This window comes from Ictalurus furcatus, chromosome 25 (assembly GCF_023375685.1).
Source record: "Ictalurus furcatus strain D&B chromosome 25, Billie_1.0, whole genome shotgun sequence".
Lineage (NCBI taxonomy): Eukaryota > Metazoa > Chordata > Actinopteri > Siluriformes > Ictaluridae > Ictalurus > Ictalurus furcatus.
The window spans coordinates 8,507,259-8,532,004 of NC_071279.1; the positions used below are offsets into that span (position 1 = coordinate 8,507,259).

At 39.7% G+C, this 24,746-nt stretch overlaps 1 protein-coding gene across 2 annotated transcripts; it reads left to right on the forward strand.

The window, feature by feature from the left end:
- Nucleotides 1-19: 19 nt before the first annotated feature.
- On the forward strand, nucleotides 20-23,742 carry si:ch211-278j3.3 (E3 ubiquitin-protein ligase RNF19B). 2 transcript variants are annotated; one of them, XM_053613606.1, is made up of 10 exons: nucleotides 20-583; nucleotides 6,836-7,221; nucleotides 10,590-11,041; nucleotides 12,894-13,099; nucleotides 14,092-14,239; nucleotides 16,354-16,516; nucleotides 17,598-17,712; nucleotides 20,834-20,965; nucleotides 21,565-21,823; nucleotides 22,005-23,742. In XM_053613606.1, the coding sequence occupies exons 2-10, from the start codon at nucleotides 7,063-7,065 to the stop codon at nucleotides 22,198-22,200; spliced, it is 1,830 nt and encodes a 609-aa protein (XP_053469581.1). In that variant the 5' UTR covers nucleotides 20-583; nucleotides 6,836-7,062; the 3' UTR covers nucleotides 22,201-23,742. The 2 variants fall into 2 exon arrangements, with proteins under 2 accessions (XP_053469581.1, XP_053469582.1); XM_053613607.1 differs by having other exon boundaries at nucleotides 21,586-21,823; nucleotides 22,005-23,741.
- Nucleotides 23,743-24,746: the final 1,004 nt, after the last annotated feature.

A 24,746-nucleotide genomic window follows, 5' to 3' on the forward strand; every position in this document is an offset into this window, starting at 1 on the left:
TAACTGTGGTTGCTTTTGTGTTTTTGTAAAGTCATGTAAAAATATGAAACACTCCTGAAGGTTTGGCTTTGCAAATGAGATCTTCCTCCTCCTCCTCTTCCTCCTCCTCCTCCTTCTTCTTGTAATAACAACAGTTTTACCGATTATTACTGTTGTTGCTGTTTTTATTATGTATTCATTATTTAATTATTTTCATGACGTTGCTATAATAACGATGGAAATAAAATATAATAATAATAAATATTATTATTGTTGCTGTTATTGTTGTAGTCGTTGAACGCTTCATATACATATACATTAGGCTCCGTGAAGCAGAGTATCAGCTTTGTTGTAATGCGTAGGCACAGGCTGTGTAGGCATAGGCTGTTTTCCGGGCGCTAGAGAGAGTGAAAGGGAAATCTCTCCGAGGTTAACGGGGATCTCCTTTCCCACGTCACGCAGCGTTTCTCTGACCTCGGTGTCGCGCGCTCCCGCTGGCCGGCAGTGTTCTACAGCAGTGGGCGGAGCTGTTCTCGGCTTTTCAGTGGGCGGAGCTAACCGACTGTTCCCGAGCAGCAACACGATAACGCGGCGAAAAAAAGAGGTAAGGGACAGCATTTTGTTATTCTTTTATTTTTATACACATTTTATTTGTGTGTGTGTGGTTTTTTTTTTTTTTTAATAAATATGATTGTTTCATCACGACCAACAGGCTGTATTTACGGTGATGAGACGGTGACATTTGCAGTCCAGGCTGCAGAGTATGTAGAGTAATAACCTTGCCACTCCCTGCAGTGCTGTGTGTGATGCCTGCTCCAAACACTCTGATCAATGATGAAAAATGCGCTTCTGCGCTCGTTCAAAGAAACGAATATCGGCGTTGAGATCCTGTTAAGTATCTTTTCGCTCCGCATCGTTGTGCTCTTGTCCTACTGAGAGTGTGTCAGTGGTTAGTGTGCGATTCGTCAGTGTTGAGTCAGTGCTGCTGTATGATGAGAACAGCTCGGGTTACTGATGCGCCTCACAGAGCAGCCAGGTGTGTGCTGATAAAGCTATAACGCAGCACAGTGCCCTAACCTGCAGTGATGAGATAATGTCTCTAGGACTTATTCTGACGTCCATCTGGTTACTAACACCCTCTTTATCAGTACAGCAATACAGCCCGTTCGTGTTGTCTACTCAGCAGCCTAGTGAGGAAAGTTCTAGCTTTTTTTGCTTTTTATTTTGATTAGAAATTGTTATGATGTCATAAAATTGTGGTTTAAACGGATTCAGCAGACTTTATTTACCATGTTAACCAATGCAACATGAATCATACTTCAGTCACAGCTGTACAACATACTGTTTAACCCCTTTAATTACTTTCTGACCAGTGGGATCATTGGCCTACAAAAAAATAGTCTGAAAAGAAATATGAAATCCGCTGCTTTTACTACAGACCTTGTGATTGGATGATTTGTTCTAAGAACCTTATTCAGCAGTCTGATTTAATAGGGTTTCTCTTTTCTTTGTGGTTAATACGTGGTTTTGGAGTGTCTCATTTTTTTTTATGAAGAGACTTTTGAATTTGTACCGCAAGTCCAGTTCATTTTAAGAGAACTGCTTCCAAACCACATTTTATGGTCAGGGAATTTTTTATTTATTTATTTTTTTAAAATCAGCTTTTGTTAGAGACTGAATCAGAGTAGTTCAGTAGGTCTGAGTCTGATTACATAATACTGCCTGAGTGGGCTGATGTTGGTATTTATCCTGAGACAAAGACTATTGATAGTGGTGATATCACTTAAAAATTATAATCACTTAAAAATTAATAATGACTTTGTGGTATTGAATAGCCTCTAATGCTTGTGTTAATAGCTTTATAAGAAAACCAGCAGGATTGGATTCTCTCTAAAACATTTGCTTCTGGTGAAAAAATGTTTAATCACCAATGAAAGTGGGTTTTGGGCTGTTGTTTTTTTTTTTTTTTTTTTCTTTGGAAGTGCTGTGTCAGCCTGCGTATCTCAGAAATGAGAGAACACAATGTTCAGAAATAGTTTGGTGTATATCTAGTGATATAAAACATATACACACAGAAGAACAGTGTTTCAAGGTTTTCTAACATGCTTTGTGTAAGGTATCCAAAACTAATGCTGCAACTGCTGCTTTGCACTATAACGAATATGTGTTGCTAAAAGGGAAAAAAAGTCCTAAAGGACTGGGGACTGTTGTTCTCTTAGCCCAGCTACTAATTAATCAAACATATCTGATTATGGAACTCCAAAGACATAAGCTTGGATGTAGTAATATTAACTTACAATGACTACGTTTACATGGACAGTAGTAGTCTAATTATTGACCTTACTCTGAGTAAGATAATAACGTGATTAAGGTGTTTACATGAGTTGCTTTTAGAATACTACTTTCATGTTCCCGTTTTACATGTTATAGAACATAATTAGATTAACAGCCCGCGTCATTACATCACCACGCCACGCCGTCCGACGTCCCCCCAGAATTTCACGTATCAACATACAGTTCATCTTCGTTATGGTACCGTATACAGTTTTGGGTGTTTTTACTTAATTTTTTATGAACGCTTTAAGTGCAGTTAATTATTTGTCATGCTGTACGTTTAAATAGAAAACTGCTTGAAGCCGTGGTCTGCGTCCCAAACCGTGTACTTACCGTCTATATAGTAGCCGAGATACTATATACACTACAGGCCTATAGTAGGCAAGTATGCGGTTTGGGACGCAGCCGAACTCTCTTGTTCGCCGTAAAATGTTGAGCTCTGCCGTGTGTGATCGTGTCCTGTCGCAAAATGCGGTAAAAACTCTCACACGACGTTCATAATGTGATTAAGGTGTTTACATGTCTGTAATACACGTCCATAATGTGACTAAAACAGGAATACTCCATGTCTTAATTCGATTTGTGTTTACTTCGAGTGTGACCCTAATCAGATTAAGGTAATTAAAAATTGTTGTTTACATGGTAGTTTCTTAATCACAGTATTGTGTTAATTGGGTTAATAGTGGATTATTGTTGTCCATGTAAATGCACTAAATGTTTCTGCCATTCCTTTTGTTTTCTCTTTTATTTTTTGCATTCCTGTACAAGCACATTTGAATGAAAATACATGATTCACCTTTGAGTAGGTTTATAAGAACCTTGGTACCAACATTATGAAAAGCTTTTGCACAATATATGAAGCAGTGGTTCTCAAGTTTTTTGTAGTCAGGGATTCCTTTTTCAATTGTTTTTTTTTTTTTTTTTTTTTATAGAGGCATGACGTGTAATAAGCAACAAGTATTTCTTGTGTCAGGTTTGTTCCAAATGAACATAAGTATAACAGAAAGAACAAACATGAGTCAAAAGATGGTTTGTTGGTGAATTAATTGAATATTATATATTATATCACACATGGTTGGAATCAAAATTATTCAACCCCCATTGCTAATCTGATTTATTGTCAAAATTGACAGACTTTCAGCTGTTTGCAATGGACAAATCAAACAAAAGCCATTGAAATAGAACACAACCAATCCTTCAAGTGGTTCCCCCAAATTCAACTGAAAATGCAACTTATAATGATAGATATAATTTGTAGTATGCACCTGTTTATTTGAGCTCATAGCTCTTTTTCAAATCACAGTGGGGAATTTAAATGTTCAGATAAAAGGTCTGGGAATATTTTGGCGCTGCCGTGTGTGCACTTAAACATCTCCCAGATGATTTCCCACAAATCCACAGGATGCCTTTCCACGGCTTACCATTATGCTGTTAAATGATGCAGTGTCTCACTGTAGCTGCTGCCTTCATTTCTCTCTCTAGCCCACATCCATGAGTCTTTCCTTTCAAGAACGACATTAACAAAATGGAAGGAAAATAATCTCTCATCCTAAGCTTCTTAATATAGCTTTTGCCATATCCTTCATTAATGATCATATTCAATGAGAAAAACAATTCATGTTGGTCGGTGGAGCATCCGGCTGTATTTTCATTTATGTTATTTACATTTCAGTGTCTCATATGCATGTTTAAACACAAATATTCTCGTTTTTGGATGATTTTCAGTGCATTTTGCTTCCAGATTCTTGGTGTCCTTTGCTGACTCTATTCACATGAATGTGACCCAAACCCATACATTTCAAGTGTGCAATTTTCTGCACCGTTCTTCAACTTTTCAGAAGAAATCACCTTGTGATCTACAGTATGTTAAATAGCAATGCCATGGCAGCACAGTTAATTAACATATGAAACTATTTAAACCAAAAGTCTTCTCTAATTATTCCAGAATGCATCATGTGATGGAGCTGATATTTCAGATGCATATTAATGTACTGTTCCTCATGCCTTTAATATCATGCCTTTAACATTAACCTTTACTCTTCTGGAAACACTTTCCACTCCATTTTGAATGTGGCTGTTTGGATTTGCCCATTCAGCCCAAATTATGACACTCATATAATACAGTTTATTGATTTTAAATGATATTTGACCATGGGTTGTCTTCACTGATACTACTTTATGACCTCATGCAGCTGGTGTTGCTTCTTGGCATACACATCAGAAGTGTTGGTCATCAAAGTCTGGCAAATGATTGAACCTGGGCATGGCTCTGGGGCTCGATAATGCCCCTCTTTGACATTATTCTTCAGTATAAGCATGTCATTTCATTTACATGTACCAAATTTGGTAGGTATATTGAGTCTTCTTAAAGGGAAATAATTTAATGTCATCTGTCGTGATATGTACTATTCTGTTGCATGAGACTGTACCAATTACTGCCCGTGTTATAGCAGACTTCATGATTTTATGTCGTTTTTCTGTTTCACGTGAATGCTAAATTACCCAGAACGCAATAAACAAACGTCATTCAGCAGCGCCCATTTAATCTCAACTAAAGAGCGAACCATCAGTAACATCGGAAAGCTAGCTAAGAATTGTTTTCTGCTTGATATATCGCTTTGCTTGTATTTTCTCATTTGTAAGTCGCTTTGGATAAAAGCGTCTGCTAAATGAATAAATGTAAATGTAATTTTACAGGCTTAGCTTGCTTAGATTTCAGTCCCCACTATTCTTATCATAAAACAAAACATAACATTGTAAAAGTTGTAAACATCAAGTTTACATGGATAAACATTTCTCTCTAGTATAAATGCTCTGAGATTCTATGACATGTGTATATATGTCCAGTTATTGCAGACAAGACCACTGTTTAGCATCAATTAGCCACTGACATAAGACTCTTCTAGCATTATACCATTTGAGCATGTTAGTTTAGCTGAATAGCATTCCCTGTCTTTTATTGCTAATCTATAATAATATGTGGATCACATCTCTGTCTAAACAGATTAGAAATCGCTTTTTGTTTACAAACACTGCCAAAAATGACGGATATTTATCAGTGTGCAGCCAGCACTTCAAACCAGAGGACTGTTAAAGAGATTTGAAAGTGGAGTTACTGGTTCAATGGTTGTCTTTCCTTGGACTACTTATGGTAGGTACTAACTACTGCATACCAGGAACACCCCACAAGACCTGCCGTTTTGGAGATGCTCTGACCCGTTCAGCTAGCCATCACAATTTGGCCCTTGTCAAAGTCAATCAGATCCTTAGGATTGCCCATTTTTCCTGCTTCAAACACATCAACTTTGAGAACTGACTGTTCACTTGCTGCCTAATATATCCCTCACTTGACAGTGGCCATTGTAATAAGATAATCAATGTTCTTCACTTAACCTGTCAGTGGTTTTAATGTTATGGCCGATCGGTGTAGTGTGTGACAAACCAAATTAGTTCCTTTCAGACAAAATTAAGCACACTCCGAACCAAAAGTGAAAAACAGGAATTGAGAAAAAAATTGTGATCATAATGATTATCATTATTAACATCATTATTATTTTAAAATGTAAAATTTTCTACTATTGCATAACCAAGGAAGTGTTTTATTCCTCTTATACCACAGAAGCGGACCACACAACATTTCTTTTATCAGTTTATAGTTACGTTTAATGTTCTGCAAAGTCTGTGAGACAAGTTAATTTCTGTCATCACATGCTTTATAGCAGATATAAACAGATCATGCTGTGGTATACATAGTAATAATTTTCTGTCAATAAATAGTAGACAAAAACTGAGTAATTGTAGGTTATTGCTTGTTGAGTGTCTGACCAGATACTGTTTGTATTCATCAGCATTGAACATTCTCACTATTTCTCACTAATTCTCGGTACACTTTAAATTATTTGTAAATGGTTATATTTTGATACTTGTTTAACCCTTTCATGCCTGAATTATGAAATCCTGATCAAGGATTTTTTTTCTCTGTGTGTTTTTAGTTTTCTTTAGGCATAAAAAAAAATAATTTTACCTTCATTTTACTTTTACATATATATTCCACAATGTTATTGAAGTGTCCAATCCAGTGGCCTGCATGTGTTCAAGCGAAGAATTGTCCACGCTAGTGGCTATTATGCAGTTATTCTATTGAAATCCTTGCAATAGCCAGAAAATGTCATTTTTTGGCGTTTTTTTGTAGTGACCACTATGCATGAAAGGGTTAATGTTATTACAGAGACTGTGGTTCTATCAGTGCATTCACAGACAGGAAGAATGAATCTATTTGTTAAAAATGTGTCTTGATTAGTTGTTCTGTACTTGGTAACCTAGTATTATAGGAAGTTTAATACGGAAAATGTACAACATTTTTGGCATAGAACAAGACAAGACATGAAATTGAATGACTTTTTTAATGGTAATTGAATAATGAAAACATTGTAAACCACAACAAAACGCCAGTAAATGAGTTAATAAAGATGTGTTGATGAATAAAATGTTACCCATTACTAATCTTTTCCCTTTTTTTCAGGTTGGTAAGTTTGTTGTGGCTGAAGAGGATGACTACGCTACTGGATACTCTAAAGGATAATGATCTCCAGTAGGATTCACGCTTATAGATGTCTGTCTCACTCTCTCCCAATGTGTGCTCTAGTGCATCTCAGCTTCGAGTCATAAATATCCCATACACACCCTCTCGCATACTGAAAAGATCTGATTCGCTCATGTTGGTTTGGTTGGACGGTCACATTTACTACCATGAAAAGGCCAAAGCAGCAGTCCCAGGCCTTTAGCTTCCTTAGTTTCTTTACTCGCAAGCCCAAGTCCGACCCCAAGAGTGAGAAACCTGCAGCTGCCTTGAGTCGAGATGAAGTGGTGATTACGCTGACACCCAACGAGCAGGAGCATGCACAGAATGTAAGAAAGAGTCACTTTTGCACTTTGGGGGGCTTAAGTGATCAATTTAAAATTTTCATCACTTCAGTTAAAAGCACTTCAAGGTAACTGGCTAGTAACTCACTCATTTATACACAGTGGTAATGGACACAGTGACTTATTGGTTAGCACTGTTGCCTCACACCTCCGGGTTTGGGGGTTTGAATCCCGCCCCCGCCCTGTTTGTGCAGAGTTTGCATGTTCTCTCTGTTGTTTTGTGGGTTTCCTCTGGGTACTTTGGTTTCCTTCCTCAGTCCAAAAACGTGTTGTAGGCCGATTGGCATTTCCAAATTGTCTGTAGTGTGTGAATGGGTAGCCTGCGATGGGTGGGTTGGCACCCTGTCCAGGGCATCCCCTGCCTTCCGAGTTCCCTGGGATACACTCCAGGCCCTGTTTAGGATTAGTGGTATGGAAAATGGATGGCTGGATGTTATGGTTTGTAAAAGTTTGCTGGTTTCTGGTAACTAGCTGCAAAAAATATGCACATACTGCTGTTGTATAAACAGTGACTATAAATGGGAATAGTAACCAGTTCACACGTAAGGTTTGACTCAAGATTCAGTCATACTGCAGCAGTTAGAGTTCTCGCTTCATGAAGGTGCTGCGGAGCATAGGAGTGAAAACCTCACCGGATTAACAAACTTTTTTTGATCATATACTGTACATGTTTGTTATATTTATCAACTCGGTGCGTGAAAGCACACAAATATATGCCTCAGACTGACACGTGACTTGATCCTGGTTAACTTTTTTTTTTATTTTATTTTATTTTTCCTCTTTTCTTTTTTTTTTTGTCCTCCAGAGGCCCATGTTCAGCATTGAATTTATTTGTGATGTTACACTCCACACAAGTGTTTAATGGCTCATATGAAAATAGACACTCAGGGCTTTAAGAAATTGCAGTTTTTCATATGTAGTTTTTTTTTTTTTACCTAGCCTAGTAGGTTGAAATGTTTAATTTTTTATGGCAGTTCTATACAGTGTTCAACTATCAAAAAAGCTTTAGTTGTGCTCTCCTTTTAATCTCTGTACTAGTATTATTGTGGAGAGATGTGAATCATTTGCCCAGCAGGAGGCTCACACCCCTCCCCTTTCCCATCACCCTGCTCACCAGCAGCTAAACACACAATGCTCTACACACAGAAACCTAACAGCATTCTTCTCATAACATTAATCTTATAACAGACATCCGGCAATAAAATAATTAATTTGATTGAAAATGTCCAATAATGGGCGCAATTAGGGGTTCGACTCTCGCCGCGGCACTGTGTGTTTGCATGTTCTCCCCGTGCTGCGAGGGTTTCCTTCGGGTACTTCAGTTTCCTCCCCCAGTCAAAAGACATGCATGGTAGGCTGATTGGCATGTCCAAAGTGTATGTAGTGTATGAATGGGTGTGTGAATGTATATGTGATTGTGCCCTGTGATGGATTGGCACTATACCATCCAGGCTGTACCCCGCCTTGTGCCCCATGCTCCCTGGGATAGTCTCCAGGTTCCCCGTGACCCTGAAGGATAAGCAGTATAGAAAATGGATGGATGGATGTACAATAAGTCTATTTCCATTCTGCTGGCATCGGTGTACTGCAAGAAAGGGTTAAATTGCAGCTCCATATTCAGTAATGGGGCTTGTCCTTGTTTCAACATGAACATGTATGCTTAATTACTCGAATGAACATAAAAACATTTACAGTTGAGTACAAAAGTGTGCATACTTTTCAGCCATGTAATTTAAATGTAATTCATACTGACAGGGCATTTGTGTGTTAGGTTTCACAGATATTTCTATATCACTTGATACAATGTCTCTTGACATAACTGTCTCTTTTTTTAAGAGCTGGTCTGGAGACCGAGATAGTCATGGAAAAACATGATAAATGACCTTTTCTGATCATTTTGACATACTCGTCTGCCTTTCCTCCCCACTCACTAATATCTTATTTAATTAGTGTTATTGTAAGGGTCTCTTTGCTGTTGCCAGGAAACCGTGGTTTAGCTGCACAGTTTACCCCCTCCGCATGAATGCACATGCACACACGCGCGCACACACACACACTCGCACACAAACACACCCCATATGACTACACAGCAACACACATACAATATGTACACAAAGACGCTGGAGGTTTTGTGTAGGGATATGAAGTGCTATAGAGGGTTGAGAGTTCAATCTTATATTGTACCCGAGAGTTGCAAGTAATTTAGTTTATTTCTAGCTCAAACTTACTTTTGAAGTTGCCAAATGCTCTGGTGTCACCCGATCTGATTTTTAGTCTCTTTGGGGAGCAGGTGATGTAATTCCCTGTGCTTCTGCTGCAGTGCAGAAATGTCATGGGGAATTTTGCAAGGGCATGAGTAGGAACATGTTTTAGGTGAATCAACAATGCAACAATACTGATGCTGCTTATTTACTTGTGCATGTAAAAAAAAAAACAAAAGAAAAAAAACACACAAAAATCTCTGATGCCAGCATTCAATACCACATGATACTGTGTGACATAAGCTTAGTGTGCATTGGTGTGCTAATGAACAGATGACCTGAAATTACAGAAAATATCCAGAGGAGGTACTATATCATCTTCATACAAGTCAAATAACTTTAATAATACAACATCTCCTGGTGTCTAAAGAGTATTTTTATCCCCCATAAACAGAGCTAAATAAAATGTCCCATAATGCCCCCGATTGCGTAATACTAAGTAGGTTGCTAATTTCAGTATCAGTATCTGCTACTTAAACAGAACATGCAACACACTACTTAAATCATGTATATTAAACCTAATACTGCTGTCCCTACAGCATCAACATAATGTGGGTAATGGAACTTAGCTACAGTCATGTGAAAAAATAAGTACACCCCATGGAAATTGTTGGCTTTTTTGACGCATTTGGACAAGTAAACACATTTGATCCTCTTTGAAACGGTGCCTATTAATAAAGGCGATACACTGTATCAAATGACACATAAAACTGACATTTTGTAGTAATTTTCCCAATTTAAATGAACAAAAAACAGATCAGTCACTTGGAAAAAGTAAGTATACCCCTATATTTATCACACCTTCAAATACATAAAATTAGAATCAGGTGTTGAAGATTGGGTGCCAGTGATTAGAACCTGCTTAGGGAGTGCAGGTGGAACCGGTCTTATTTATTCCTTTCTCATATCTAGTGTCTGGTGTTCCCTTTGCTGTTGAGGTGTGTATAATAACACAATGTAAACAATATGAATAGATCAATGCCAGGGAGAACAGAACAATAGTTTGGTGCAATTTGAGATGACAGCTTTTTTCCTCAAATAGAATGTTTTAATTATCTAAATTTTAATTTGCTTGTTTTTTTTCCCCTCTAGGAGCCACCTCAGAGTGAGAGAGATGGAGGTGGAGAGACTGCTGAAACAGGCTCGGTTAAGGCTGAAGGAGCTGAGGTTGAGCAGGCTGTGGAGTGTGTGAGCAGCGGCTCCACAGGCGTCGTGTCGCTTTCCTCCTCTAGCCAAGAGCAGCTCCTCGAGCACCTGGTGGAGTGTCCACTGTGCCTGCTGAGCCAGCCACGTGCTCACTTCCCCCGTCTGTCCTCATGCCCACACCGTGCGTGCACTGACTGTTTGCGTCAGTACCTGCGCATTGAGATCTCAGAGAGCCGCGTGGGTATCGCTTGCCCACAGTGTCCTGAAGCACTAGCGCCTCCGGATGTACGTGCAATCTTAGATGACAGTGCATTGCTGGAACGTTTTGAGGAATATCAGCTCCGCCGTTTCCTGGCTGCCGATCCTGACACACGCTGGTGCCCGGCACCTGACTGCAGGTTGACACCTTTCACTATAACAAGGCGTTTTTAAAGGTTAAGGGATAATAAGCCAGAAGAATTCATGAGACCTTTTGACATATTTTGTAATTCCTCAAGTGGAAATGGTTTTTATAATTGAATTTTGCCATTTGAGGTCTTGTCTGAATTTGAAAGCGTGCAGTAGTGGACACAGGGCCTCAGTAATAGAGTTTGTTCCTCACTCTTGCATTATGCATAGCTCTTGAGGCCACGGTTGGATTTCCTCTCAGCAACTAAAGAGGCCTAATAAAGGGAAGCTGAGACTCTGTGTAGGATTGATTTTTATATGTTGTAAGTCTCCTGCCCTTATTACACTATATATACCTCTGTTACTCTAATATTACACTTTTTCACACTGTTTTATTGCATAGCTATGGTGAATACATACAAATATTTTGTCAGAGAGAGTTTGGTACTTTTCCTTACTAAAAGAACCATCTACCTTCACTGAAAGAGCACCGATGTAGCCAAGTTCCAACCACGTTCATGCACCACTAACTGTTTCCAACAAAAATCTAGCTATGATGATCTGTGGGATTCAAGCACTCTTCACAAATTGAGCTAAGTTTGTGTGTGACCGAAGTTACACAGAACAGCAAAGAGGCCACAGATAAATATGCTTTTCAAGGCTCATGACAGTAGTTTAATGCTAACCCTGTAAAATGCCTGCTGAAAACTGATTGGCTGAGGGTGGCCATTTTTGTTGAGTAACGCAAACTCATTAGGAAAGTACTTACAGATTAGGACAATGTTGCAGCGAAACAAACTTCAGCTGAATCTAACCGAGATCCTGAGGCTACGTCTACATCAATCTGGATACATTTGAAATCGCATCTTTTTCTCTAGGTTTTGACCTTTTTGTCCACACTGAGACAGCGTTTTTGTCTTTTCGAAAACACACTCCCAGTGGATAAATTTGTAAACGCCGTTTTCGCATTGTAGTGTGGACTGAGAAAACGGAAATATTCAAAACACAATGACATATTTTTAGTCATGCCACTCACTCATGTGGCCCATTCAACTCCAAACAAACAAGCTGGAGGATGTTGCTGTGCTGCAGATTTTGGGCCTGCTATTCAGTTTGATAGCTTTGTTAAAGATTAATGTCACTTTGTACAACAGACAGGGATTGTTTTCTATCTGAAACAGTTATTTGATTTTAAACCCGCCTGCTTATGGATGACCACGCCCCAGTCTTTGCAGACTTCCTCAGGACCCTGTCATGAATCCATACAAGCATTCATGAGTTACAGCTGTTTGAGTAAACCAGTGAAGTTTGCAATACATAGCAGCCGTATCGTTTAAGAGTTGCCAACATATTTTTTATAATTTTTGAAGCTCAGTCTCCCTAGAGTCTTTTGACCAAGTTTGAATATAGGCCAAAAATCTTAGTTCTTGTGAGTCCTGTCAGAGTTTAATGAGTAGCATAGTTTTCCATTGCATTGCATGTGATTTAACTTAAATGTCAGTCTAAGCAAAGATCCATACTCTAGATTTACTGAATTAATGGAAGTAGAATTCATGTCCTGCATCATTCTTCTTTGAAATATTAGTTGGTTGGCCCTCCACTGATGATATTTTTTTAAACATTTAAAAATTCGTAATATGGTGCTGAGAGGTTTTTAAATGGACTGCACACCTTGTATGGTCTGATAGAAATTTGATCCGGATTGGACTCTGTTTATTCAATTCAGATTTAGATGTATACATGAATGGTTTTTATTCCACTTGTGCAGATTATTAACATACTATTCGGCTACATGTTGATAAAAACATGTGCTAATAATGTTAATAAAATGTGGTGATTTGTGACCTGTTGCTGTTTGATCAGTTACGCAGTGATAGCCTATGGCTGTGCCGAGTGCCCTAAGCTGAGCTGTGGCCGTGAGGGCTGTGACACAGAGTTCTGCTACCACTGCCGTCAGCTGTGGCACCCAGACCAGACGTGTGATCAAGCCCGACGACAACGTGCCCGTCACACATTGGGCACAAACGATGCCTCAGCACTCTACGTCTTCACTGAGGAACCTAGCGGAGGTACAGCACACAGTGTTGGGATTACACAATGAAAGGCCTGTTTACAGACTGGCCAAATCTCTAGCTCTTGTCACTGTTTACAAATTAAGGTTCCGTGGACCATCTATTATAACATTTGAAAATATACCCAGTAACACTTATCTTCAGCTCAGTTAGTCTCAGTATAAACATTGTTGATGTAAAAGTCTCTCCTCTTCTGTGAACACTTAGGCTGCATCTACATTAATCCGGATAAATTTGAAAACGCATCTTTTTCCATCCACATTAAGATGGAGTTTTTGTCCAGCGAAAATGAAGCTTTTCGAAAACGCTCTTCATTTGGAGTGGTTAATATGAACCTTAGAGTGATTTCATCCCAAGTTTAGTTTATTCGGTTATATATGAACGCAACAATTGTACTTGGGTGCAGACAAAATTAACCTGGCAAGAGACCAAGCTAGCAGTCTTAGTACCTTTCCAAATACAATATAGCGCATTTCATTTTGTGGTATGAATATGATCGAACATAAGTCCAATCCAACTAAAGGAAGTACATTATGGATAAAATATGTTTGTATTAGCTTTCTAATTCACAAGAGCATCCATCACTCAAGATGCCCTCATTTTCTTTTGTATAAAATCTATATATGATTTTTAAAAATTCATGTTTCTTAGATAGATTAATGCAAAAAATCACTTGACCTGGTTAGATGCTTTTATCCAAAGTGATGTACAATTGAGTGGAGCAGATTAACCCTTAATCCTTTAAGGGCTTTGCTCAAGGATCCAACAGAGGCAGCGTGGTTCCAGGATTCGAGCTCACAACCTTCCAATCATTAATCCAGAGCCCTAACCACTGAGCCACCACTGCCCTGAGATAGAACCTTTAACCTTTTTCCTTTGGGTAATCCTTGTGTGTGTCTGTGTGTGTGTCTGTGTGTGTGTCTGTGTGTGTGTCTGTGTGTGTGTGTGTGTGTGTGTGTGTGTGTGTGTGTGTGTGTGTGTGTTTTTAGATGCAGAGGAGATTAAAGCTTGTCCACGCTGTGGTGCCTATATCATGAAGACTAATGATGGCAGCTGCAACCGGATGAACTGCACAGTTTGTGCTTGTCAGTTCTGCTGGCTGTGTATGCAGGAGATCACAGACGTGCACTACCTCAGGTGTGCAACTCAATCACACACGCTGTTAAATATACAGTGTTGTCAAAGACACATTACATGCCAATCATTGCAGGAAGCAAGGCTGATTCATCACTAATGCTTGTCACGAAGATATTCCCATTAGCTGTTAGATAGAGAAGATCACTGGAGTTGTGAGAGATCCCGTAGTGTTGACAAGGACATGATAAATACCGTTGATGGACGTCCAACAAATCTAGACTTGTTCGCTTACTCTGATGACCTGGCAATGGAGAACATGCACGTGTATGTGCACGTGTGCTACGTGCTGTAATAGTGAATGCCTGGCTCTTATTCATGATTCATATGACATTTGAACATGATGTTCAATGTGGCCTCTGGTTGCAGTGCCCTGTAGTGATCTCAGCTCTTTAGCTCTCTGAGTTGCACCTAAAGCAAGTAGTATGAGGGATCATAATTCACAAAGACATGGTACTTTTATAAATTGAGGCTGAGATAATAGTTTGCTGTTTGCCCATACAGTAAAACCCCCACATAACAGCTCTTCTGCTTAACTTGAAGAATGCAGCAATTGTTTGGTTGTCATTGGAGAAGATCATTCATTTGAATTAGCGTTCATTTCGTTAACAAAAACTATGACGTAAAATGTTTGTCGACGACCTTTTTTTCCCACGACTAAGACGAGATGATGAAGAGATGATCATGTGATCATATCAACATGCAATATTGTTTATGGAAAAAAAAGAGACTAGAATGTAGTTTAAAAAATAAAAACTTTACCAAAATCTCTCAATTTTTTTGTCAAAAAAAGAGGAGACAAAATATTACAGACTGGGTTTTCTTTTCTAAATTTCAATGGATGGCATGAGAGGCAGTTTCCTTTCCTGTGCTGCACATGGCATATCAGGTCTAAGCAAGCACAGTTGGGTGTACATTTCAAGCTAATGTTCATTTTGGCTAGACTAGATTGACTGAAATGTTAATCAATAATAATCTTATGGCTAAAATGTCTACAGTGTACAATGACTAAAATGTCAACAGTTTCATTGACTAAAACTAGACTAAAATACATATGCTTTTCTTTGACTAAGATAAGACTAAAATGCCCAGACTTTTAGTCAACTAAAACATGACTAAAAATGCAGGATAAGGTTGACTAAATATGATAAAAAGCTATCAAGGACATTTGACACAGGACTGAGACTAAATTTAAAAAAAAAAGAGCTGACAAAATGAACACTAATTTGAATCTAAACATTTTGCTTCATAGCTCAATCCAGTGATTCGTAGACACAGGCTTCAAACATTTTTTCATGATTCTCAATTAACGAGACGGTAAATAAATTATTATTACCCATTTAATTAGTATTATGTAAGGAATAACACTTGACCCCATGCTGTTATTCGAAAATAAGCCAAACCAGGATGGTGTGAACTCTTTAAAACACTGAAATGGTGTGGAGCATGTTATTCTTCTCATACCACAGTGATCTACCGACAATTACAACGTTTCATTTATTAATGAATGATGTGTCGTGCATTTTAATGTTTGACAGTTAGATGTAATGTTGTGGAACATCTGAGAGACGTCAGGAAGTTGGTTCCTGTTCTCATTTATAGCTGCAATAAACAGTAGATCCGACACCCAGCACCCCTTCTGTAAATGTTAAATAAATGTCTCCTCTCAAAACACTTCACCACATCGTCAATGATTATCCATTTTTCTGTGCTAAACAACACTTTTTTAAATCTGTTTATTAGTTTATAAGACGTGTCGTGTACTAGTTCTTGTGAACGAGCTGTTACTATAGAAACAATAACTTAATAGAAATAAATTAATATAAGCCGATCATTTATGCTACAGTTGGAACTACAATGCAAGCCCTGCTGTTATACAAAAATGATGCACACTTTCTGACCAATGAGATTTGAGAATTCAACCACACTGTGGTATAATCTGTAATATTGCTTAGATTGACACAATTGCAATTTGGTGTATTGAAGACAATAACAACAATAAAACTACACTGTATATTTCTAGAAATTTCTGTTTAGTAATTGATTACAGAATCAGCTTTATCCTATATTTAATACGTGTTTTTCTTTTTCCCATCCTTGTTCTGTATTTTCCCCAGTCCCTCTGGCTGCACCTTCTGGGGAAAGAAGCCGTGGTCACAGACACGAAAGGTCCTGTGGCAGGTGGGAATGCTGCTTGGGGCTCCAGTGGTGATCTCATTGATTGCAGGCATCGCCATACCTGTCATTATCGTGGGCATCCCTATATACATGGGCCGCAGGGTATGTATCTATCTAATTAGAGCTACTGAAAACAAATATCAGTTGCTCAGACTTCCGTTCACACCTGGTGCTTTCATGTATCTCCACTTGAGCAAATCTGTAAATACAACCTAATGTCACTTTAAAACCAGATGTAAAAATACTAGCTAATACCAAACTAAAACTCAAGCAAAGTGTTTATATTCCTGGTCATTTTTGCTTAGATTAGTAGATAACATATTCAAAGACTGGGCAAATGTTGTGAGTTCAAGAATTAAAAAAAAAAACCCTCAGAAACACAACTTTAATGAACTTCACCACAGGGTAGATAGCTATATACACAGATAAAGGCAATTTAGCATAGTATAGCGGGTATACATGCTTAAAATCCGTGTGAAGTACTATGAAACGCACAGTGTTATTCGATGGGTTGACATAATACCCACTGAAACAGGAAGTCATATCAAGCAGCTCCTTCCCCTTTTTAAATAGCCAGTAGCACTTAGCTTACCTCACTTACCTCACTTGACAGTTAGTACCATGGATTTTTCTAACATTGGGGGCAGGACACTTCAGATTCTAGAGAGCAGTTGAAAATCTGATGAGAAGCTGAAGTGCAGAATGAGGTCATCAAAATTGTAGATCCGTATTGGTGGTAGAGAGAGACTGTAAATTTTGAACGCATATATCTGAATATGCATATAGCATATTCATACTAAAAGCCAAAAAACTTTCAAATTTTGAAATTAAATTTCAAAAAGAAATTTAATAGGTATAATGCATGCAAAACATTGAAGCTGAAGACAAACAAAGTCAACCCAAGGACAAAAAAAAAACAGTAATAGTGTGGCTGGTTAGTTCTAAATGTAGCTCAATTCCATGTGATAAATACAAACCTGGAATTTCTAGCGGCCTTTTAATGTTGTAGATGAGATTTGAATTTATGCTACAAACGTGGTCTGACTGTTCACATCCATACTTAGATCTGTGCACTTATCCAATCAGCTGAGACGTTAATACCAAGTGTGAACAAGGCATACTTCTTAGATTAAAAACTTATCTCTCGTGGTTTTTGTCTGCTTTTGTTTACACTATCTTTCAGGTCCATGGTCGCTGTAAGAAAAACAATATCTCAGGAAGTAAACATTATTTGACAGTAGCCAGCGGAGTCATGACATCAGTGTTTGTCTCTCCAGTCTTAGCAGCCGTCACTGTGGGTGAGATGATTTTTATTAGTTCAGTACCTTGTCACACACACACACACACACACAAGTTCAAGTGGCTTTATTGTCATTTCAACCATATACAGCTGGTACAGTACACAGTGAAACAAAACAACGTTCCTACAGGACCATGGTGCTACATAAAACAATATACTAACCACATGAGACGACACTGAACTAAATAAGATACATACAGACCTAAATAAGATACACACACATGTTAATTACAGGTAGTTGTTGTCCTGCTGTGGCAGTGCTGCCTCCTCCGGTGCCCATTAGTATTAATGTGTTTATAATATCTATTTGTATTATAGGACCATTCGTTGTTGACGGAAATGGATACACTATAAACCTAGCCATAAGAGAGAGGTGAGATGTCATGCGAGGCAGAGAATACCTCCCATCGCTAGTAGGCTGTTACTCATGTAGGTGGCTTATGTAGGAAGAAAGCGCTGACTAAGAGCTTGGTGTTCCAGTTCACTCCTACAAAAAGGCTCCGTTTCCTGATGCGGGTCTCCATCTGGGGGAAATATATGGTGCACACATGCAGTGATTATACACCTACATATGCATGCTCGCGCACATAATCATGTCCTTCTTCATATTATCATACTGCTAGCACCATAGAAACAAACGGGAGATTAGCTCTGGGTCCTTTCATGCACAGTGATGCCTTCAAGCCTTGTTTTCTCACACATATGTTCACTCCTCTAGGTCCTTGATGAGTCATATGTTTCTCAGTATAATGGCCGAGGCCAGGGCTTTAGTAAAAAAATTACAGCAGCTTGTTGCCACTGAAGTGTCAGCTCAATCTCCATGGCGTGGTGTGAATCCACATTCACATTGTGTAGTGCCCCCCCACCCTCTCTCTCCCTGCCTGTGAATAGCATTATCTGCTATCAGCCCTGATCCAGTTTTAAAAGATTCACAGTGGGGCCCTGTCCCCTGAGCACAAGACTGCTACAGAGTGGTGTAAACAATGCTACTCTGTTCTGCTTTGCACCATGGAGAATGATGACCTTTTGTCCCCTGGCTAATATGAGCCGTGGCCCAAGTCTCTGTTGCCTGCATTATTCCCCTGTATGTTTATAGTGCCATTAGTTGTTGTGGCGAGAAGGAAGGACGGGCTGTACTGTGAGGACGCCTGGCACTGAGTGATCTAATCAGTGGGAGAGAGTGATAATGGAGCGACTGGAAGCTCTGGAGGGAGGGAGGGAGAGAGAGACGCACGCATGTTTTGTGTTTGAGTTACTTTTATGTTCTGTTTATCATTAAAGTTTACGTTAATGTTCAGCGGGTTCCCGCCTCCTCCTTGCCCATCATTGAAAGTTTGTTACGGTGGTGCTGAATCCCGGGAAGGAGGAGGGACGTGCTGTCCAAGAGCCCTTGCCACTGTGGGAGGATCGCAACGAGGAAGCGGTGGTGCTGGAGTGGTTGCTGACGACGACTGAGAGTCGCTGCCGTCTGCCGGGAGGCAGGGGATACTCTGCCATCCGCCTAGTAGGGGAGGAGCATTTGCCATCCGCCTGGTAGGGGAGCAGCGTTTGCCGTCCGCCTGGTAGGGGAGGAGCGTTTGCCGTCCACCTGGTAGGGGAGGAGCGTTTGCCGTCCGCCTGGTAGGGGAGGAGCGTTTGCCGTCCGCCTGGTAGGGGAGGAGCGTTTGCCGTCCGCCTGGTATGGGAGAAGCGTTTGCCGTCCGCCTGGAAGGGGAGGAGTGTTTGCCATTCACCTGGGAGGCGGAGGTGCGTTTGCCGTCCACCTGAAAAAGGGAGGAGCCGCAGCCATCCGTCAGGAAGTTCAATACCATCGCCGGACGTCTGGAGGGATCGCTTCCTAGCAGGCCGAGGCCGAGATGACATCATGTCTGGGGACCGGAGAACCAGTTTTCTTTCATTCCCTGATCTGTTTCCCTCATGTGCCTTCTCTCTCTCCCCTCTCCTTTGGGTCCCAGGATGAGGGGGCGGAAGGATGTAGCCGAAAGGGCAGCACCGCTCCTCCCGAGATGAGGGGGGAGAGGGTGAATGTCAGGCCAGAGGCCTGAATCTGGCCGGGAGGAGTGTGACGAGGGGCCAGGTTGTGAGGACGCTCACCTGGCACGGAGTTGTGTAATCATTGGGAGAAAGCGATAAAGGAGCGGGAAACACCAGAGAGGGTGAAAGAGAGATGCACGTGCACTTTATGTTGGAGTTATGTTTGTGTGTTTTACGTCATGTTTGAGTTCCGTTTATTGTTCAACTTTAGGTTTATGTTCAGCCGTTTCCCGCCTTTTCCTTGCCCGACTTTCAAGTTTGTTACAGTTGTATTACTGCTCCATGTTTAAGTCATATCTGGAGACTGTAGATCACTCCATCATCAGATCATCTAGAGATCATCTGCAAAGCAATGTATATGCAACATTTTATATCAGAGCTATATCCTGTAGTGGTGAGATGGAAAATACCAAAAACAAATATTTCATAGACTGTCATACCTGCCAACCTTTACACATTTTGCATACTATCGAATGTACTCCAAAATATGCCAAAAGAGCTGTCTTTTTGTTTTTTCATAATAAAATCCACTGATAAGCCAATCAACATTTGTGCAGGCTTTTCAATGCAGTGCTCTCCAGTATTAACTGACTCTCTCGAAGCCCCTCCCCTTCCTCCTTTCACACTAGTAATGCTTTGGTTCATGCTTGTGGTGCTGTTTGCACTGACATGTTGCCTTTGCTTTCATACAAGGTAAATTTGAGAATATTTCGAGTTCACTGAAATGGTACTTTTTGTTGTAGGTCTAACACTTTACAAATAATGTTAAATGGTAATGATAATTGGACAGCGATTAAAAATGCTTTGTTCTCCTGCACTGGTCAGTACTCAGACATGTTCAGGTATTATTCTTCTTTGGAGTTGTCACTTTTCCGGTGGTTCTCTTTTATTTTATTGTCCAGTTAATAATAGCCATTAAAAGTCTCAGGCAAATAGGATGACTTGGCCCACTTTTTAAAACCTATACAGTGCAGTCGATTAAGTAGCTTATTGGCAAGTTTGTTTTTGTTGTGTGGAAACAGGGGGATGCAAGTTCTCAAAACTGGGAAGTGGGAAATTTGAATATGTCTGCTCTATATTTCCAGCGGTTGGAGTGCCTCTGATGCTGACATATGTTTATGGCATCGTCCCCATGTCTCTGTGTCGTAACGGCTGGTGCAGGCCTCAAACTGAAGCCCCTGAAACACGGAAGATCCAGTTAGAGGACCTGGCCACTTGTAAGTCTACCATTACAAGACGCTAATATAGGGTTGGGCGATATGACAAAAATATCATATCACGATACTTGAGGACATTTCTGCACTACCTGATGCATATCACGATATATAATTTACCTAACAAACTGTCTGCAAAACAGTAGTAAAATATACAAAAACCATTAAACTGAGTTTGACGATAATTTTCTTTGAAGATTAATTTTTTAAATTATGTCAAATGAGCAGTGTCCGTTTCAAATCGTAGTACTATTTCATTTGTAACAATTAAAAACGTAAAAAAATACTTCACCATATCAACGATATCTCAGAAAAGTGTATCACATAATAATTTATCACGATATCGATATTATATCAGTATATCGCCCAGCCCTACGCTAACATGCAACCCTTTTTCAGAACCTAATTTAGTTAATTGTGGTGGTTTTTTTTCCCCTGTTTATCTAACAGTCCCGAATCACTATAGTAATGACATTGGAAAATGTTCCACTTAGTGAACTTTATATTAATTATGCCTGTGGTATTAGCTCCAATTTGAAAATCCACAATATATCGTTTAGTTGACAGTTCAACCTTCTGATCAGTTTCAACTTCTCTTGAAGATCTTTTGTTTTCTCATGTAGTAAGTGATCACTGGACTGGGCAGCCCAAGCCAGCGCTGAATGCTATCGGTCTCCAGGAAGTGAGTGTTGATGAAGCAGTAGCATTACCCAGTACCAGTGCTGTCCTCTCACAGCCTGAGGGATCTTCCGATCCGTCTGATGATGTACAAGTGGTAAGCACCAAACAAGACAACAAATCAGATGATGCGGATGCTGTTGAGGAGTGCGTCTTTAGCAGCGCACAGACTTTTGCTTTGAGGTGGGTCCAGATTTATCTAGACTACAGTCTTAAGTGACATGCAACCAATATTCTAATGTATGCTAATGTATTTATACAGTGGAGTGTGTTTTCTCAACGATGGGACATCCATTAAATATAGTGAACAGATTATGAGATTTAAACAATGTGAAGCTGGTATTGCTTCTATGTGTGACTGCAGGGAGGGAACCAATATTGAGGTACGGGTGGAGATTGAGGCACAGCCACGCAGTGTACGTCAGCCCAGTCTCAGCAGCGTCCTCTCCAGCCGGAGTCTGTCGGCCGAGTCCCTCCATCAATCACACGATCCTCTCGGTGCCACCCAAAGGCCAGTGAATGAAGTCCCTCAGCCAATTACGCAGACAGACAATGTCTGATTCTCAGCCGCTTTCACCACCCACTGTAACTCCGACCAGCTGCTTCTAGCCTCTGTCTGTTCCCACAGAGACAGAGAAATGGAGACCAATGCAGCCAAAGAGGATGAGAGATGAAGATAGAAAGGATTCAGTATCATGACCGAGGGCATGGGGACAAACGTCCAGGGCAGCTTCCACTCTATCACTATGATGACTAATGATGATAGTATGAACTAAAATGACCGAAAGCATGTTTTGCAAGCCAGTCTTGTGGTTGTTAGCCTCTTTTTTTACTGTGGTACAATGAAAAAAAAATGGCTATCCAGATGGTATTTAATTTAATTTATTTGTTTAGCCCTTCTTATAGCTGCAATATACTTTTGTATTAAGTGGCTGTACGTTTTCATCCCTTAAAATATAAGAATAAATTCAAGAACCACAGCATGATTTTCTCTCAAGCAGTGCGTTTCCTAGTTTGACATACAGCTTTTACACAATATTATGGAATTTATTGCTTTCTTGCTTGGAGAATACAATACTACTGGCAGCGGATCTTGTCATTCCCATACAGTATAATGTTCATTGGCTTAAATTATACAAGTTTGAACAGAATACCAGGTTCTGTCCTATTTAAGTTGCATTGATAACAGGCTTTTGATATAGATTTATCCTATGAGCCTACTCATTAAAATACTAATCTCTTCAACCTTCCCTGTATGTAACTAAACATAAGCCTTGTTAATGCAGTTGAAAGAAAGGCATCTTTTCCAAAAGGATTCTCCATCGCTGTATTGCATCCAGTGTGTAAGACCACAGATTGCTTACTGAAATTCAATCGAACTTGAGTTACAATCTCTAGAAGGCCACTTCTAGAGATATGCCCTATTTCTTTAATGGTTGAGCCAGTAAACTGCATTCAGCTAATATGATACAATTGGATGAGCACTTTTCTGGACTAGAGATACTAAAGATAGTAGGGAAAGAGATGTTATGCTTGTCCAGTTTGCAGAAGGAATCAAGGAAAGGTTCGGTAATGTGGCTGGTTCTATTTCCACGAGTGCAACTGAGTCTTAGATAAGGCAGTCTCTCAAATCACACCTACTGCATATAGAGGCATGATGGCACAACGGTGCTGCTTGCAGAAACCAGCTAGATTTGCTCTCTGCAATTCAGCGGTATGCACCAAAGCGAGATCTCATATCAGCATGCCATCTGAGGCCTCTTTTTTCCCCAAGTAAAAAAAAGCAGATAAGTAAAAAGGAAGCCAGTATATTTCACATGTTTGACAAAGATTTCATTGTTTGGGTGAATATGCCCACAGATCCAAAGTTAACTAAATGTATGTGCACTGTAGATTTGGAAAATTGCAATGGTGTATGAATAAACAGATTCTAAGAAATTAACTTTGTGTTCTTGCCGAATATGTGTATTGCTGAAGTATTTGTTCATGTTTTTTTGTACAGACAAGAAAAGGTTACAGCCATAACATTATTAGAATTACTTGGCTACTTACTGAGCTGCCAAGCTACAGTATTTCTTATATTAAAGATGTAATGTAATAACAACACAGCACTCCTAGAGGGAGCTAAAGGACATGCCATGTATTGATGCCTGTTTATGCTGATCCCGTAATTTACTTGTGGTGCATAATTTGACACTGATTAATTTATCAAGTACCTGATTGGTACGATATTTTGGGAATAGTCATGAAAAGATCATATTTTGAGCAGAGTGTCAATGATGGCTATATGCAGTCATAATATTTTCCATTAAAACGTCTATACAGATTTAATTGTGGCTTTTAGGTGGTCTGGATGTTAGGCTTGTATTGTAATTGTCGTTTATGGTAAGGTACACAGCACAATTCCAAAGCTTGACATAACTATCACAGTGTTCATCTGTATCCAGCTGGAATTAGATAAACTTTGTAGCCAGTTATTAACAGCTTCAAATTTCACTCTTTAAGCTCTTTTAGGCCTGTATTTCTGCAGATGTTATGAATGAATCAATGATCTTTATTGTCATTGTATACAATGACATACAATGAAATTTGAAGCGCAACTCCTATCGATGTTGATATAACAAGAAAAGAAAAAAGATAAACCAATTTACAGAAAGTGCAAAATCCACATTTAGTGCATGTGTCCTATTGTCCTAGTGCATGTGCATAAAGTCCTGATAGCACATGGGGGTGGGGAGGACTGTCCTGTAGTGGCCTGTGTGTGATACATCAATCATGATGTTTGTGGTTCTACTAAGATAGCGGGAGCAGGCAATATTTTCCAGCAAAGATAGTGAGCAGCCAGTGATTTTTTGGGCTGTGTTAATTATTCTTTGGAGAGCTCTCTTGTCTGCTGCTGTGAAATCAGAATACCACACTGAAATGCAGTACGCCAGCCCGTTCTCGATGGTAGAGCAGTAAAAGGCCACCAGTAGCTTACACTCCAGGTTGTTTTTCCTCAGCACTCTCAGGAAGTGTAGTCGCTGATGTGCCTTTTTGACGATCTCTGAGGTGTTGGCAGACCAAGAGAGGATATATGGGCTCCCAAAGATTTTAAAGTGTCAAC